This window comes from Equus asinus, chromosome 9, assembly GCF_041296235.1.
Source record: "Equus asinus isolate D_3611 breed Donkey chromosome 9, EquAss-T2T_v2, whole genome shotgun sequence".
Classification (NCBI taxonomy): domain Eukaryota; kingdom Metazoa; phylum Chordata; class Mammalia; order Perissodactyla; family Equidae; genus Equus; species Equus asinus.
The window spans coordinates 46,640,879-46,657,521 of record NC_091798.1 but is presented as its reverse complement, the minus strand read 5'-3'; the positions used below and the strand labels follow the sequence as shown (position 1 = coordinate 46,657,521).

Here is a 16,643-nt window from a genome sequence, read left to right as displayed (position 1 = left end):
TAAGGTGGGAACACAGAGACTCCACTAATGAAATTATCTGTCATTTATAGGTACACAGTGAGCTAGTCGGGGAGCCAGGACTCAAGCACCAGATGATAGCCTCCCAAACCATTCCTTGTGTTGTATCACCACCACACCCCTTGCCAACACTGGACCATCCATAGCTACAATCCATGTTCTCCTTTGCTATGGTGCTGAACCCACAGAAAAGCAGCTCCAGACTTGCTCAGAAGAGCCCAGGCCCAGGTTCCAAAGTGTGGAGGGCAGCACAGGCCACCAGGGCCTGTAAGTGGGGATCAGTCAGGCAGGCCAGTCACTTGCCCTTCATCATGCACACACTATGGGTGGGCTCCCTCCTGGCCTCACACCCAGAACTTGCCATCTTCTCCTGGCTGGGTCCTTCTCCTCCAGGAAGCCCACTCACCTGGGACAATGGAGGGTGGTGGGAAAAGGGCTTGCCTTCCCACTTCTCCTCAGGTGCCCACCCCTAAGGAGGCATCTGAAGTGACTGCAGCTCCTCTGGCCTTGAGACTGAGACTCATCCCTCCCTGGTTGGGCAATGGCCAGAGGGTGTCATTCTTCCAGGCTCAAGGACCTTCTCAGACAGAGGCAGGGCTTCTTGCATTTACCCTGAGATTCCCTTCAGACCTGGAAGCCATTGCAGGGCAGAGCTGCAAATTCAGATTCTCTGAAGACACAGGCCTCAGAGCCAGCCTGCACCATCAAACCCTTGGCATGGAGCAGGGCAGAGCCTAGGCCTTGGAGTCTGGTCTCATCTCCTTATTTCACAGGGCCTTGGCCTCCTCTGACCTCCACTCCCTCTCTGTCAACCTACAGTGGGACTCAGTAGTCCCTGGGGCCCCAGCCATGGCTGCCGCCTTCCATGCCCCAGGAGACTCTCTTGGTTGCAGCAGCTTGGGGCACGGGGGGTGGGGGGCGCAGCACCCAAGGGAATCAGTGGTGCTAGTGTTGCCAAGTGAGCAGCTGTGAGTGTTTGTAAATATTCACCAGGCAGGAGGACCCAGCCCTCAGCATGAACTAACCTCCTCTCCTCTGGCATATCCTATGCCTTCTTCTCCTCCAGCACAGACCATTTCAGAATACCAAGTGGCGGCACAGGCTGAAGGAACTTGTCCCCCACCTCACCATGTCCTCTGCTGATTCAGGGCACGTGGAAGGCGGGTGGTGAGAGGCATAGCTCTCAAAATCCAGGAAGGGGGAGAATGGGAGGAAGGGAGCCCTGGTAGGAAGCAGATTGGCTCTAAGGTGGCAGGGTGGCAGAGGCAGAGCCCAGGCCACAGTCCCTGTGGAGATGGCCTTGGGGCCCACTGCTCAACTCCAAGAACACTTTGCTGGTCTAGCCCCCTAACTCCACACTCTAGACCCTCACAATCTAGCTAGATGGCTCTGTCAGGACTACCTCCTAAACATCCCTCAAACATGACCATTCCTCTCCCTCCACACAGCCTCTGGCCTGGTCCAGCCACCAGCAAGTGTAGTCCAGACTCCCATGCCAGCCTCCTTACAGGTCTCCTTGCTCTAACCCATGCTTATACTGATAACCAAGTTATTTTCCTAATGTACAGATGTGACTGTATTATGCCACTGCTCAAAAACTTTATCTGGCTCTATACTAGCTTAGGATGAAAGTCCAAAGTCATTCTGGTGGCACTGAGGCCCTCCATGATCCTCAGATTCTTCCCTCCCCTCAGAATCAGCCTAGAGTGGGGTGGGGTTCTTGTGATGGAGCTCTGGGTCTCTGTAAACCTCTGAGGCTTTCAGAAATGGTGGGGAAGCACAAGCAAGCCAACAGATCATTAAAAAACCTCCTCAACTTTCAGTGAAGGGCTCCAAAAAGAAAATCACAACCTCTCCCAGGGCCCAAGGTCGCCAGCAAACAAACTCTGGAAAAGGCCCAGAGGGGAGTTCTGGTGCTAGACTGACCTGGGTCCAAATCCTGACTCAGACTCTTGATAGCTGTATGACCTTGGACAAGTCACTTCAGCCCTCTGGGCTTCATATCAAACAAGCTTGTGGACAGAGCGTACGGTGCCAGGCACATAGTAAAGGAAACACTCAGCAGACAGCAGTTAGCTGAAGTGGTTGCTCCATCTCTCTGCCAACCAAAGGGCTCAGAGACAACTTGTAAAAGTACATGCATTCACACCCTACCTTTCCAGCGGGCTTCTGGCACTGGGAAGGCAGCTGAGCTGGTTCCACTAGTACCAGCCTCCCTTTATAAAGAGTGTGTGGGGCTCACGGAGAGAGCTTACCACATCTTGATCAAAGCACAAAAGTGGCAAAGGCCCGCCCCAAACCCACCCTCCCGGGGACAGCTGATGGCAACGGCAGCCTGCTCTAAGAAGTGGGTGGTGGTGGAGGTGTTAGCAGTGGTGGCAGAGGCTCCCTGGCGGCTGTAGAAGCAGGTCTGGCAGGGACCTGGGTGCAGAACAGCTCTATGAGGAGCTGCTGGACCCACAAGGCCCCCACTAGCCCCCCCTCCAACTGCACACTGTGCAGGGCTGGCTCAGATCAGCTCAGAGCCAAGCAACGCAGCCTTAACCCCCACTCTGCCAGGTTTCCAGAGCCTCAGCCTTGGGCTGGGGACCTGCAGCCAGAGTGAGTGATGGGGGTAGTAGGAAGTGGGGAGGGTGGTGGGGATGGCAGATCTCTGGTGCTGAGGGAGGCCTGCACTCATGCCCAGGAGACTCCGCCTCCATGCCCCACCCCCTCCCCAAAGTTACAACCAGTCTACTTGGGAGGAGGAAGGAAACTGGACACAGTCCCAGATAAAACACCTGCTCAGAGGTGCTCTGGGCAGTGGTGACACTCCGGACCAAGACCAGAGTCAGTAGGTGGAAGATACTGGTTTATCTTGTCTACAAGACTCCAGGGCAGCACACCAGCCGCTCCTTAATGCCTGCCCTGAGTGACATTTTCCTAGCTTGCCAGGGCATGGCCAACCTGGAGCCAGAATCCACAGCCTGGCCTGCTGGAATCAAAGTTGAGCTCTGAAACCCGTCAGCACCTCTGGCAGACAGACTGGGACACTGAGGTCCCAGGGCCTCCCATGGCCTCACTCCTGCAGAGTCTGTCCACAAGGTGAGGGGTCGGGGAGGGGATCAGGTATGGCCTTTTGTCACTCCTACTTCTGTGATCAGCATGCAGCTGGGTACACAGTAGGCACATGGTAGCCACTGCTAGAGAGTAAAAGGCAAGTTCGGGCCACAGGACCCAGATCACCACCTCCCAGGCCCCACAAGGGGTTTCCGAGTCTACCAGGATGGGGCTACTGTCCATCCAAACCCATCCGACCTCCTTAGCAGCAAGACTGTCCCAGGCCACAGCCCAGTGCTCTGAGCTCCCTCTTGAGGAGCTCTAGAGCCCACAAGGCCTTGAAACACCTTCCCTGGGGCTGATATGGCCTCTACCTCTCACCCCATCACCTGGTGGCAGGGGCATGGGGAGAGTCTCCTGCCTCAGCAGCCCTCACCTGGAACTTGGCACAAGCCTATTTGGGCCCCTAGGCCCCTGCCTCTCCTAATCCACCTGGAGGAAGCTTTAAAATGCAGAAATATCTGAGGACCCACCTACAGCCCACAGAGCCCCTTCTTCTTCCTCCTTGGCAGGCCCTACTTTCCCCTAGATATCTTCAGAGATGTCTTCAAACAAGAGAAAATCTTCCTTTAATGCTTCTGGGGCAGGAAATCCAGCGGCCACAACCAAGGTCCTGATTGATGGAAAACCACACAGCATGCCAGAGGCATGGAGCCCCCGCGGCAGTTCTTCCCCAAGACATGTGTGGCCCAGTTGCTAGGCTAAGAAAAGCATAAATCTCGCCATCACACCTGTGTGACCCTGACCTGCAGAGAAACAAACACAGCCACCTAAACTTGGCCCAGCACCCACCCCGTCCACACAGGGATTCATGCTTGTCTCTGCTGTGAGAGAGGGGTTTTCTCTCCATCTTCCTCTTGGGTTTTAATTAGAGGCACAGAACCATAGACAATTGGGGCAGAGATGGGTCCCAGGGCCTCCTTGACTGAGGAATTACCAGGTGAGACCCACTGCACATCCCCCCTGAGAGACAGGCTGTGATGTGAGTTGCTAGGTTATACGCTTACACAAGGCTCACCTGCCGAGCCTCCCCAAGGAGCCCGATAATAGCTCTGAAGGTTCACTTAAGCCTCTTGAATGTGGAAAGGCCCAATTACGGTTGGCGGTGCCTGACCACTGCACAGGGCCACCTGTCCCAACTAGCCCGAACTCACTGGAAACATGGCTGTCTTTAGCAATTCCCTCAGTGTGGGAAGCAGCCTCCACTGCCCTCTGCCCCCCGTCCTCACGCCAGCACCTCTCAAGAATCTCACTCACCCTAAGGCCCAGTTAGGGAACACGGGCCCACAGTCCTGACGATAGCACCGGGAAGCCAGGCTCAGATAACACTTTCAGGAACTTGAAAATACAAATAGCCTTGAGAACAGAGTAGCTAACTGAAACACAGTGTCTTTCACAAGCTCTGAGATAAATATTGTCCTTACCGTGAATCAGGCCTGACGAAGTTCTCAAAGAGGGGCAGGAGACGCTAAAACTGGCAGCAGTCCCTTTGGACATATTTACAGGGTACGATGACCAGGACTGACGGTGTGGATGAGCCTCAGCCTCATCGTCCTTCCTTCCCCACGAAGCCTGGGGACAGTGGGCGGAACCCTAAGGATACTGCAAGCGCCAAGAGTACCACACAAGCAGAGGGACACCCTCTGGCCAAGCCCCACTGTCAAGGAAGCCAAATCCCGTAGCTGCAACATGATCCTTTCCCCTCCCAGCCAGTCCACATTAGGACTGCAGTGTCCTGGCTCAGGAGCAGTGATCCATTTCCATCACTGGCCCAAACCGAGGACATACTGGGAAAAGGGGATGTGGGCTGCTCCTGGCAGGGCCATATTCTCAGAGCTCAACTGCAGGTGGCTAGCGTACAAATAAGACAGGATGTGACCTGCTCTAGCTAGGGGGAAGCTCCTTGAAGTAGGGAGGGTCTTGTTAAGATATGCTTGGGGTCATTGAGGTGGGGGGAGCAAAGGAGGGATTCACTGGCCCGCTTGTTCACTCAAGAGCACCTGGGGCATTCTGCTTAGGGAGAAATGCACAAAAGACAGAAGCTGAGCCACGTCCTCAGTCAGGAACCGGGAGCAAGAAGAGGATCAGAGCAGGATGGGAAGGAGTGTTCTGAGGAGGGGACAGAGTGACAGAAGTGGGTCTGTAAGTCACAGGAAGAGCCTGTAAGATGTCAGGCTCTTGAAAGGAGGCAGGGGCCTGGTTGCACTGAGGACTGGGGCAGGAAGCTAAGGCTGGAAGGTGAGCATTTAGCTGCAGAAGGACAAAGATTGTGATTGGTACTATATATACACCTCATGCCTTCAAAGTCACAGCCACAAGCTAATGGCGCCCACCAACTCATCTGACACAGTGCCCTGGGATTTTAGGACACAAAGTGTCCCTGGCAAGCTGTGCCCCTCAATCCCTGCTGATACTGCAGCCAGGAGCCAACATGGCCCCTTTTCTCACCATTCCCAGTGTCATTGTTTTTTCACAGAATAGACAATCAACAGAAAAGAGAGTTTTGCCTTTGGTGAAAGGTCAATTTTACAGAAGATTTGATAAACAGCTTAATTTTCTGGCTTCCCCACACTTTGAAAAAGTTCCTCTTCTGAAAGCCACAAGAAGAAACAAATCCTAATTTCACTCAGTTCAGCAGAAGGCTGTGCCTGTCAACAGGACCCTGCCACCTTGTGAATCATCCCACTGGAGGCCAGGGCCACACAGCAGCTGCTGCCTCTCACTGCCCTGCGGCCACCAGTGAGAGCCCATGGTGTCCACAGAGTTAATGCCTGGCTCAAGCAGCCTAGCCCTCAGCTGGGCAGGGAGCACTGAGAACTCAGACCTCCTTTTCAAGGCCAGGATGAATGGGGGATATGCAAATGACTGCCTCCCGAGGAGCGAGGAGCGGCAGGGGAGGGCCTGCTGCTGGCAGGCTGGTATCTCTCCACTCCGGGCCCCATCACATGAAACGGTTTGTATTCCTGCTGCTGGCTCCGGCGCTGGGCCAGGCTGGGGCTGTTCTCACTGGAAAACAAAAATCTCTTTCAGACCAAAGCAAAGCGAGGCCCTGGCTGGCCTGGGAAGGCTGCTGGACGTTGTTCACGCTGACCCACTAAGAGCACCCACCACGGGGATTCTCATTGAAGTCATCATCTTTCCAAAGGGACTCAGAGGCCTCTGTGGCCAGTGAGGAAGGCACTGCGTCAGGCCAAGGTGGGGGGACCCAGAAGTGGGACTGGTCATCCTGAGGCTCTGTTGGTATTGTCCTTTACAAAAATAGTAATGGCTGGGTCTGAGGTAGCAATGTTTTCTGTATGGGGGAACTTTGGTATTGTCATGGTGTTGATGATAAACATGGAGAAAGAAATGGGAAGAAAATCATGATGGTAAACCGGACCTTGCAGTGCATGGAGAAGACATTTAAGAATGGAGGCCACATGTATCCTCCTCCTGCTTCACACAGTGCTGTTGCCCAGTGCCCTCAATCTACGGGTAGCGTTTGCAGGAACCCAGAGACCAGCGTGTGCAATCACTAGCTTCTGGGACCCTCCAGGGCTTGCACTCCATCCTCACAGAGGCACCACGACAAAGTCACATTTCAATTTTGTTCAGACTCTCAGAGGCCAGATACGCTGCTTTTCTGACACCTTAGGGTCACCAGGAGCTGTCCATTAACCACAGCATAAATCTTCCCCTATGGGGCGTGGATGCTGCCCAGATTCCCATTCACAGGAGACAATGACAGAGCAAGACCTCAAACACACATATGATCATTTAGCCTGAGAGGAAATCCAGGACAAAACCACTTAGGAAATAATTATGAACCAATAGGAGGGTTGGTGGATGCTCTGCTGATCTCCTAAAATCCAAGGGAAACAGGCCTTGACAGCCTCTCAGCCCAAAGAAAATGCCCATCTCTGATGGCAGTCCACTGCTGCCTCCCTCCTCAGGTTTTCCTACTATTCACTGGGGCTGCACAGTATGCCCATGAAGCCAAGAGGCCAGGCATGCCTCTGTGAGAGTTCAAGGAGCTTCCCTGGGGAGGAGAAGCAGGAGGCAGAGGAGGAGGAGGAGAAAGGACACTACAGTCCAGATGGAAAAGGGGGTTTCACAGGTCACAGCCTGCCCTAATGTCTCACCTCTGGCAAGGAGATCAAGGACACGTACCCAAATCTCCCACCAGCCTGCTAGCCAGGGGAAGGCCCATCTTCCCTTTCTCTCCACCACCTCAGGCTTGAGGCGAGGCAGGCTGCAGGCAAGGTGGGGAGATGAGCATGGGTGAGTTGAAGTGTCCCCTAGAGAACCACGTCCAACCCATCTGCTGGAAGGTACTGTCACCATTAACACTGAAGTTCTCCAGCCACTAAGCAGAGTCTTGGAGTCTAGGTAGCTTCATGCAGCCCCAGCTCTTGGGGCCATAAGCACTGCCCTTTCCAAAGTCAAGGGGTCACTGCAGACCTGGATGGGTCCCAGCTAAGTCCACCTTTTCCATGCTGATAACTGCCTTCCCCTCATTGACCTCTAGGACCTTGCCATCTGGGCTCTGGTCACCCTCCCTGTCAAATCTCATTTGCTGACCCATATCCCATCTTGCTGCTCTCTCCATCCCAGTTCTGACTACCTTCCTCCCCATCTCTGACTGCCCTTGCTGTGTGGCCTTGCTGTCCAATCTCACTGTTCCTCCCAGTCGCCCTTATGCCTATTTGGCAGGGTCTGCAGTCAGTGCCTAGAATGGTCTATAGCCAAGGCTAGGGTAGGGGTTAGTGGTCAGGAGGAGCCTGACTGGAGATTCTTAGCCCCAACAACAGTCCCCATGCTAGAGGGGAAAACAGAGCTTTGTAGCAGGACAGAGCTCTGCTCGGTCCCTCGGGATGCACCTCCTGCGCTGATGGGCCAGGCTGCATCCCGTGTGCTGAGAGTGGGGCAGGGTTCCCAGTGCTGATTAGTTGGTTCTGTTCAACCTGGGCCTGCTTCCCATTCAACCTGGGCCTGCTGGTCCTCTCTCTCATTCCTCCAATAGCCATCAATCACTAGGTCTGTTCCTGGCCCCAAGAAGTGCCAACCCAGATTTTCTTATCCCTGGGTCTGAAAACCGAGATGCTGATTGCTCCCTCCATGGCACCATCCTGGCCTGGCTTCCTGCTCTAAAGTCCCAGGAGACAGCTGTCTCAAAATGCAGGCCTGAATGGAGAGATGGCAAATCAGAAGCTAGCCACCCCTTCCTCTCCAGACACTCCTCAGCCAAATGCCTAGACCAGCTGTTGGGAGAGGAAAGGTGTCTCTGGGAAGAGCAGGTGAATAGGCACAGGCGGGACTTCTTGGGATTTGAAATCCTTCAGGCTCCGAGATTACAGGTTGGGACTCAGAATAGATAGCTCAGCTTAGGGTTCAAAATTTGTCCCAACGCACTTTCCATCTTTCCATTTCTGCCTGTCACAGACCCCAAGCCACACAAAGGAACTAAGTTCGGGAATGACCACACCCACCATGAGCTCCTATAGCAGCTGAGCCATGATAAGGGATCACCCCTGGGCATCCTGAAGGACAACACTAAGGGCTCAAAGTAGAGTCTCACCCACAGCACTCCCCTCCCCAAGCCAATCCTGGGGCCCAATGAGTGGTTAGTGGGGACTCTAGCTACGCCAAGGTAGGGAATGGGGCCACCATACCAGAACATCCAGGGAGCAGAGGACCTTGACTGGGGCCTCCTCTCTGCTCTGCTTGGCCAGAGATTCCAGCCTACTGGGAGACTGGAAACTTGGAGCTCTAATAAAACAACAGGATCTCGCCCTCAGAGAAGAACATCTTGCACAAAACCAGTCACTCACAGCTGTGAGTTTGGTCATTCATTTATTCATTCATTCAGCAAACAGTTTTGGAGCACTTCCTTCTGTTCCAGATTCTCAGCACTAAGGGTTCCCCAGTGAGGTCTGACCTGGTCCTGTTCACAAGGAGTTCACACCTGCTTTCCCCTGCTGCTTCTACCATATTAGCATCATCCTCAGCTGGGCAGGGAGCCTGGCACCTAGTAGAAGCACACTCAAGGTCTGTAGTTTGCTAATTGACTTGTGGAGAGAAAATAGTTTATAAAACACATCATTATTAAAATAAATTATTCTCAGGGAATTCTTCATATCATTCATGTATGTAATGAACACTGATGCACACCATGTGCCTGACCCTGGGTGGGGGGCACAGAGAGGAGAAACCCTTGTCCTGCCCTCAAGGAAATCATAGGGCTAGTAGAGGAGGCCAAAGACTGTCATTCAGTGGAACATGGGCCATCAGGGGATGTGTGTGGCTTACGGAGTGCAGGAATCGTGTTACATTGGCCATCCACATGCCTAGTTTTGGCCATAAGTCCTTTTTTTTTTTCTTTCTGCTTTTTCTCCCCAAATCCCCCCCGTAGATAGTTGCATATTTTAGTTGTGTGTCCTTGTAGTTGGGGCACTTGGGACGCTGCCTCAGCATGGCCTGATGAGCAGTGCCATTTCCGCGCCTAGGATCCAAACCGGCAAAACCCTGGGCCGCCGCAGTGGAATGTGCAAACTTAACCACCTGGCCACAGGGCTGGCCCCTGGCCATAAGTTCTTAATGCAGCCACCACACATAATAAAGTCCATGCCACCTGGCCTGGCATTCTAGGGCCTGCAGAGCCCAGCCCTGGCAACCTCGCTAGCTCAGCAGGGTTTGTCCCTAGATCTCGTTCAATCCTTTGCCAAGCTATCCTTACACAGGTCCCTCTGCCTGGATTGCCTTTTCTTTCCCTACTCCCTTTCTGCATGTTAGGATCCTGCACCTCCTTTAAGGAAGGCCTGACTTAAGCTGTTGTAACTTTAGCTAACATTTAATGAGCCCTTTCCTGTGTGCCAGCTCCTGCTTTTGGCACTGGACATGTGTCCTCTCTTTAAACCCTTTCCCGTCCAGGAACTGCTCCCTTGCCTATGCCCACTGACGAGCCTGCTGGAGGGCTCAGGCCCCAGCTGACGGTGCCTGGTAGTCCCTCCCTGGACTGGAAGTCTGAGCAAGTGGGCTGGCTCACAGCTCTTAGGAGTCGCTTCATGGAGCCTCCCAGTGTCTCAGTGCCTCGTTGATGACATGGGGAAACGAGCAACACAGTGTTGTGGGGAAGATGAAAGGGAAGCCTAGGGACTTGTAGAACATGGTGTTCAACACATGACAGGTACTCAGGGAAACAGGAGACAAGTCAGCATGTTTGCAATAACACTTCTCCCCATAAATACATGCCTCCTCTCCCCCCACAATACTTCATTCAATAAATATCTGAGTCCCTACTAAGTGCCAGGCACTGGCTAGATACACAGTGTTGCTTCTGTTACACAAAAGCCTGTAACTTTTGCCTTTTCTGCAAACAAGCCAGAGCCTTGTGCTCACTCATCCTGCTTGCTGTGTGTATAGGACAGCCCTGGGTCCCATCTGGGGCTGTAACTGAGCCAAATTTGGCCTTCTGAAGGTCAACCTAAGAGCCCTTATAATCACGAGGGACAGAAAGCCAGCGAGAGAGCAGAATGGCCGGGTTCTGCCGCCCCCTGGTGTTGGTGTGCTCTCACTAGGAGCACCCCTGTATTCTACCACAGGCCAGGGAGGGTGAGAAAGCTGGAGGTCAGAATTCTCACACAAGGTGGTGCACCATGTGCAAATCCAGGCTTTCTTTTTGAGACATGCCCCAAGCTGTTGTGCCTGAAGCTCCAGTGCCTGTCAGGGCCCCTGAGAATGCCCCAGACCTCACACCAGTTCTCCCCCTAATGAGAGCCCAGAGTAGGGGAAGGATCTGATGGGGCTGAGCTGAGCCAGGCTGTGCAAGTCTGTGTCTGCCCTGGACACCTACAGCCAGATGGCTGCCATACCAATCTCTGCCACCAGGGCCAGGCCCCATTCCCCCAGGGTCATGGCTGGGGCCTCCTATTTTCCCCTTCCTGGAGCCCAGGCTTGACTGAGCCATCCTTGGGCTACATTTATTTTCACCCATAACATCACAACAGCCTCCCACTGCTCTCCCAGCCTCCACTGTCCTCCCCCAGCTCAGCCTGGCCACTGCAGCTAAATCGAGGGCTCTTTTGCCCCCTAAATAAAACCCTTCCTGCCAGAATCCACTCCTATTCAGTCTCCCTCTCTCTCCCGCAAACTAGGCTCCCCAGGCACAAGACCCCGAAGACCCACCCCTCACCACAGTTCTTCCAGCACACTTTTGCTGACCTGACTTTCTCTACCTGGAGTTTGACCTAACTGCCTCTGACAAATGCCCCGTATGATGCAGAAGCCTATTAAGATGTCACCAGTGGTCAGGTTCAGGGTTGAGCAGACTGGACTCTGTACAAGGGCATGGGGCTGCATCAGCCTAGAGGAAGGGGTGCCCCCTTAGAAATTCATCCACTAAGAGGGCTGCCCCTTTCTACTTTGCACAATAGTGCCATATAGGCAGGCGAAGTGCCAATCCATTGCTCCCACAGTCCTCTGAGTGCTCGTGGCACCGAGACCATGTTTTCCTAGGCCAGGCACAGCATCTGACTCATGCTGGGTCTATTTTATTTGTTTCCTTGTTTACTACTCAATACACAGGTGGGATCCCGGCTGGCCGAGGAATCAATGCTGGCCTGCCCAGTGGGGAAGAGGACAGATGCAGCCTTTGCTCTCCTAGGGCTCAGGGCACACTGCTGCCTCCCCCCAGATAGTCAGTTCCTCCTCCAGGTGGCTCCTCCCTACCCTTCATGTCATTCTCTCCCTGTGGCCCATTGAGGGGGCCAGACTGGGTGGCAAAAAGCACATAACTCTACAAGGAGTGACATCGTCTCAGAGGTCCTCTCCTCTTTCTGGCTGAGCTAAAGGGATCTGGCAGCTACCACAGGACTCTGGAGACTACAAGGCAGAATGCATTCCCTGTCTTAGCCTAGGCATCCCCTCTGCCCCAGAGAAAGGCCAGGATCCAGGTAAAGTCCCAAGCAAGGTGGACACGTGATCTAGGAATGCCCCAACATGTGTCTGAGGTGTTCCATCCAACAAGTGTCACACACCTGCCTCAGTCTGCCACTCTTACACCAAGTGTGGCAACTTTGAAGAACTTCCAGTTTGCATTGAGAAGTTTGGCCTCTATGGAAGCAGCTGCTACCTGTACCAAGAGGCACCTGCTTGACCTCTCTGAGACCCCTGCACAGGCCCTCAGGGAGGCAGTTTCTCCATTTGCAGAGGCACCTGACCACTTTGGGAAATGCTCCACAATGAAGCAGAACAGAAAGCCAGTTTGAGTCAGTGCCTGCCAAACCCCACTTTCTGACAAGGACCCTGCACTGTGAGGGGATTTTTCTCAAAGTTTGCTGAGGACTCCTGCCATATGAAGCCCTGTAGCCCCTAGACACCTCCCTGCAGCCACAGAAGACCACAGCTCCAGAGAGCTGCCCTTGGATCTATGGCTGGGTGGCTAAGAGTAAGGCAAAGAGGTCCTGGCACTGGGAAAGGCTCTGAGGCCATTACCCAGCAACAGATGGTGGCTGTTATTATCATCACCATCATCATGATTTTGATAACTCCTGCCCCTTACCCCTCACCCCAGCTCTAGCCCCAACCTTGCCTGCTGGATGGGCACATCAGGCCCAGAGTGGCCCTGCGCAGCCTGCCCTCGGACGCCAGCAGACAGAAGGAGCTTAGAGAGCTGAGGGGATTAGAGAGGCCTCACTCACTCCCTGGCTCTGGGGAGGTGTCCCTGTGGCCTGACTCAGGGCAATGGGGCGGGGGAGGGACACAACAGTGATCACCTGGCCCACCAAGGTTCCAGGTTCAGGCCGAATACCACCAAGCACTTAGCAATGATTGATCAGTTAAACCTCAGACAGAACCTCAGTCTGCCAGATATTATCCTGTGACTTTGGGCAAGTTAATTAACCTCTGAACCTCAGCAAAAAGGGGATAGCACCACGACCCTCCTAGGATTTGCTGTGAATATTAAATAACACATGCAAATTTTCAGACAAGGATTTCAAAAGGGTTGACTTCCTCTCCTTCTTTGGCTCATAAAGAACCTTATTACCTCCTCTGACGCTGCTGTTTGAATGGGAAATAATGATAAACATTGACAGTCATACAGCATTTGCTCTGGGCTCAGTCTGGTTTAAAGCCAGTTTAAGGTTCTAGCACTTCACAAACATTATCAGGCTGAATCTGCACACGGGGGTGGGGGTGGGAGCGGGAGCGGGAGCGGGAGGAGACCCTTTAGTGGTATTATGCCCTGGAGGAACCCAAGGCTCACAGAGAGGAGTGGTTGCTGCAGGCAAGCAAAACTGGTGGATGAAGGGGCCTGTGGTGAGATCCCAGGTGTGCGTGTGGGGAGAGGGAAGAGGACTTGGCAGGGATGCAGAAGGGGTCCTGATAGCCACCTGAGAGGGTGCGGGGGAGGGCTGACTCCTCTGAGGGGTAGGGAGGAGGCTGGCAAAGGTGTGGACACAAGCCCGGGGCAGAGCTGAGGAGCCAGGTGAACCCCTCTTTACAGAAATCTTGTACTCTGGCTGTAGGTTAGGCAAGGAGGGGTCCTGAGGAGACCCCCTGACTAGGATCAGGAAGCCCCAGGTCAGTCCTATTTACACCGTAGGCCTGCTGCGAGACCTCAGCGGTCAATACCCTTGGTCTCTGGACCTTGGAGATGGACAAGGCTGCACTGGGTCTCTCCCTGGACTTGGCCTTGGGGGACCATGGGCTCAGGGCCTAGTCCGATCAGTGGATGGTCCTCGCCATAAGGGGTAGGGGCGCGAGAACTGGAGGGAGGTGATTGTGGGATCGCAGAGAACAGGTTGTTGTGGGGTCTCAGAGAGCAAGGCCCCTTATTTCGGCAGATCCAGTTGCTTCTCAAACCCAGCCGGGTGCCCGCCAGGATTTGGGGGGAGAGGGGTGACCTGGGAGGCCAGGGGGATCCTTGAAGGGACAGCTGGGCAGCCAGGGCTGGGGGCTCACCCCTACGCAGGGCCGAGACCCCACAGTGCGCCAGCGATAGGGGTCAGGGACAAGGACAGGCCGGGGACTTACCCGCGAACAGCCACAGGGAGCCCCCGGAGACGAGGAAGAAGGTCAGCATGTCGGTCAGCGGGGCCCGGCCTGGCCCAGCACAGCCTCCCCGGCCCGCAGCCCCGCAGCCCCAGCAGTCGCCGCGCTGCTGCCGCCGATGCCGACGCCGCCGCCGCCGCCGCTGCCGCCGGGTATTTTTAGCCCCCGCCCCCCGGCTCCGCAGCGCCCCCCCTCCCCGCGCCGCTGCAGAGTCTTGGCAGAAGAGGGAGGGCGCGGCGCGCGCTCTGCACCGGAGCCCCCGGCCGGCCCGCAGCCCGCTCCGGCCTGGAGAGCCCGGCGCACTCAGTCGCATGGGAACCGCGAATGCCCCCGGCGGGGGAGGGGCCGGGCCGCAGCGCGCAGCAGCCCTCGCCACCCCCGCCCCCCAACGTCAAGACCAGGCGTTCGGGGGAAACCGGCAGGAGAGGGGCGCACGGGTGACCAGCGCGGGAGGGTGACGCCAGGCCCACCCCACCAATGCGCCACCCTTACCCCTCGCGACCCTGTCATTTATAGCTGGGCAGGCTCCGGTGGCAGAGGGGTCACGGTCACCTGTCCTAAGAGGCACACATGGGCCAGTTCCTGCTGACGCTGACGCCCCGTAAGACCCCAGTTTGCAGACACCAGGAGCCTCTGGGAGCCAAGTCTGCAAGTCAGTGAGGACAGAGGGCAGTGAGGGTCTATCTAGGCTCTGGCAAAGGGGCAGCTAGGCTGGATAGTGCCCACATTCTCTGGGTACCCCAGACTTCAGATGTCCCCTTCTGAGAAGATTGGATCTGAGGCCACCCAAGGTCACAGGAGGCTCCATGTGGTCACAGGCAACCACCTGGGGTCACATGAGGTCACAGGAAGTCACATGGAATCACAAGTGTCTCATGAGGACACAGGCAATCATGGTCTTCATACAAAACCATATGTGGCACATGAAGTCTCAAGAAGCCCCTCATAGCTACAGTGAATGGCCACACAGCCACCCACAGCCACAAATGGCCACACTGCTGGCTGAGGGATTGGAAACCTTCTGTTTCATTGTTTGGGATTGAAAGGAGGAAGCCCAGTTGTACATTTTTCTGAAAAAATAAGTGTAGATATTCTGGTGGGACTGGATGGACCCCTACACTTGGATTTCAAGGTTACCTCCTCCCAACACTCTTGTTTGTTCTCGTCTGTGGATGCCCCACCAGGACTCCAGCACCGAGGACAGCGCTAAGGCACCCCCTTCCCAGTCTATATGCAGCCCTCCAGGGCCAGGCATCAGTGGACCCAGGAAGAAGAGGGTAGGAAACCAGAGAGCAGAGGTCAGGCGGCAGAGGGTCGAAGAGCCAGGGGCCTCCTCAGACCCACCAGAAACCGCTGACCCTGTGTGCATGTGCTCTCACAGCTCAGCAGCTGAGGTGCAAGTTTGTGTAGGGGCCTGTGCCTGCAGTTCCACTACATGACATGTGTGTGCCCAGGCCTATCTGTGTACACCTGTAGGTGCAAGTGTGCCTCTGAGACACTTCCCATGTTTACAGTAGCACCCTCCACCTTTACACGTTGTAGGATCTGGACTCCCAGGAGAGCTGCTCCTGCTGGCACTCAAGCACAGCCTGGCAGGGACTTTGATGGAATTTCTCACGCTCCAGGCTTGGCAAGGTTCCTCCAAGAGGGTGTCACATGGCTGTCAGAAACCCTCCTCTCCTCCCACTGGCAGCAGATTAACTGCAGACCTGCTCAGAAGGAGATCCAGGAGAACCAGAAAGTTGGGTAGAAAGAAAGTATCTTCCTAGACCAGACTGGCCTACAGAGGTGGGCAGACAATTTCTCTGTAGGCCAGGGGCCAACAGATCATTTCTTAGCAGTTCAGGGGGCCCAGGAGCCAGGCAGCAAGCCCCTGGCCCGGCCCTCCTCTGCCACACTCAGGTGCACACAGAAGTGCTCCAGGCCCTTGCGTGGCTCCTGGCAGCCTCCTCTCCAGAGTGATGTCATGGGACACATTTAGCCTGGCCTCCTGCAGGATGTCGCATTCAGTTACTCTTCCTACAGATGTCTCTGCTACTTGTGAATATTTTAATTCAAAAGCTTGTGCTGGAGCTGTGACTGGTTACAGCTTAACTGAGTATTTTTCTGTTTTCCTCTGAGCATGGCTTGGTCCCCCTAAAGGATAAGGATAGGAAGGCCCTGGGCTAGCTGTGGGACCATGGCCAGGTATCTTTCCTCTCTAGGCCTATTCCCACCACTGGGTAAGGGGACTTGTTCTTTCATGTCCTAGTTCCTGAGGTCTCCTTTCCCCTCTGGGGGTCTCCATCTGTGGACCATCTGTGGGCCTGGGCAGTTGTGACTCTGAGACCTCCAGACTGCATGGATGTGGCAGCCATGGAACCCAGCAGGAGGGACCCAGGGCTCAGAGATACCCAGGCCAGGCTGGAGGGCCCTTAGACTTCTCTCCTAGTCAGCAAAGTCAGCCACAGGAGGAACCAGTTCTTTTCATACTTATCTCCTCCCAGATCAGCACG

General features: G+C 54.8%; 1 protein-coding gene across 5 annotated transcripts in view; it reads right to left on the bottom strand.

Annotated features, from left to right (window-relative positions):
- ACSL6 (acyl-CoA synthetase long chain family member 6) overlaps nucleotides 1-14,387 on the bottom strand; it is a 60,053-nt gene extending 45,666 nt beyond the window's left edge. For 2 of the 5 annotated variants that reach the window (XM_014856798.3, XM_014856799.3), the window contains exon 1: nucleotides 4,542-4,699. In XM_014856798.3, coding sequence (XP_014712284.3) covers nucleotides 4,542-4,614 — 73 coding nt within the window. In that variant the 5' untranslated portion in view covers nucleotides 4,615-4,699. Of the gene's footprint in view, nucleotides 1-4,374; nucleotides 4,447-4,541; nucleotides 4,700-14,130 lie in introns of those variants that run through there. The other 3 variants (XM_044780721.2, XM_044780719.2, XM_044780722.2) reach the window with 3 other exon arrangements.
- Nucleotides 14,388-16,643: the final 2,256 nt, after the last annotated feature.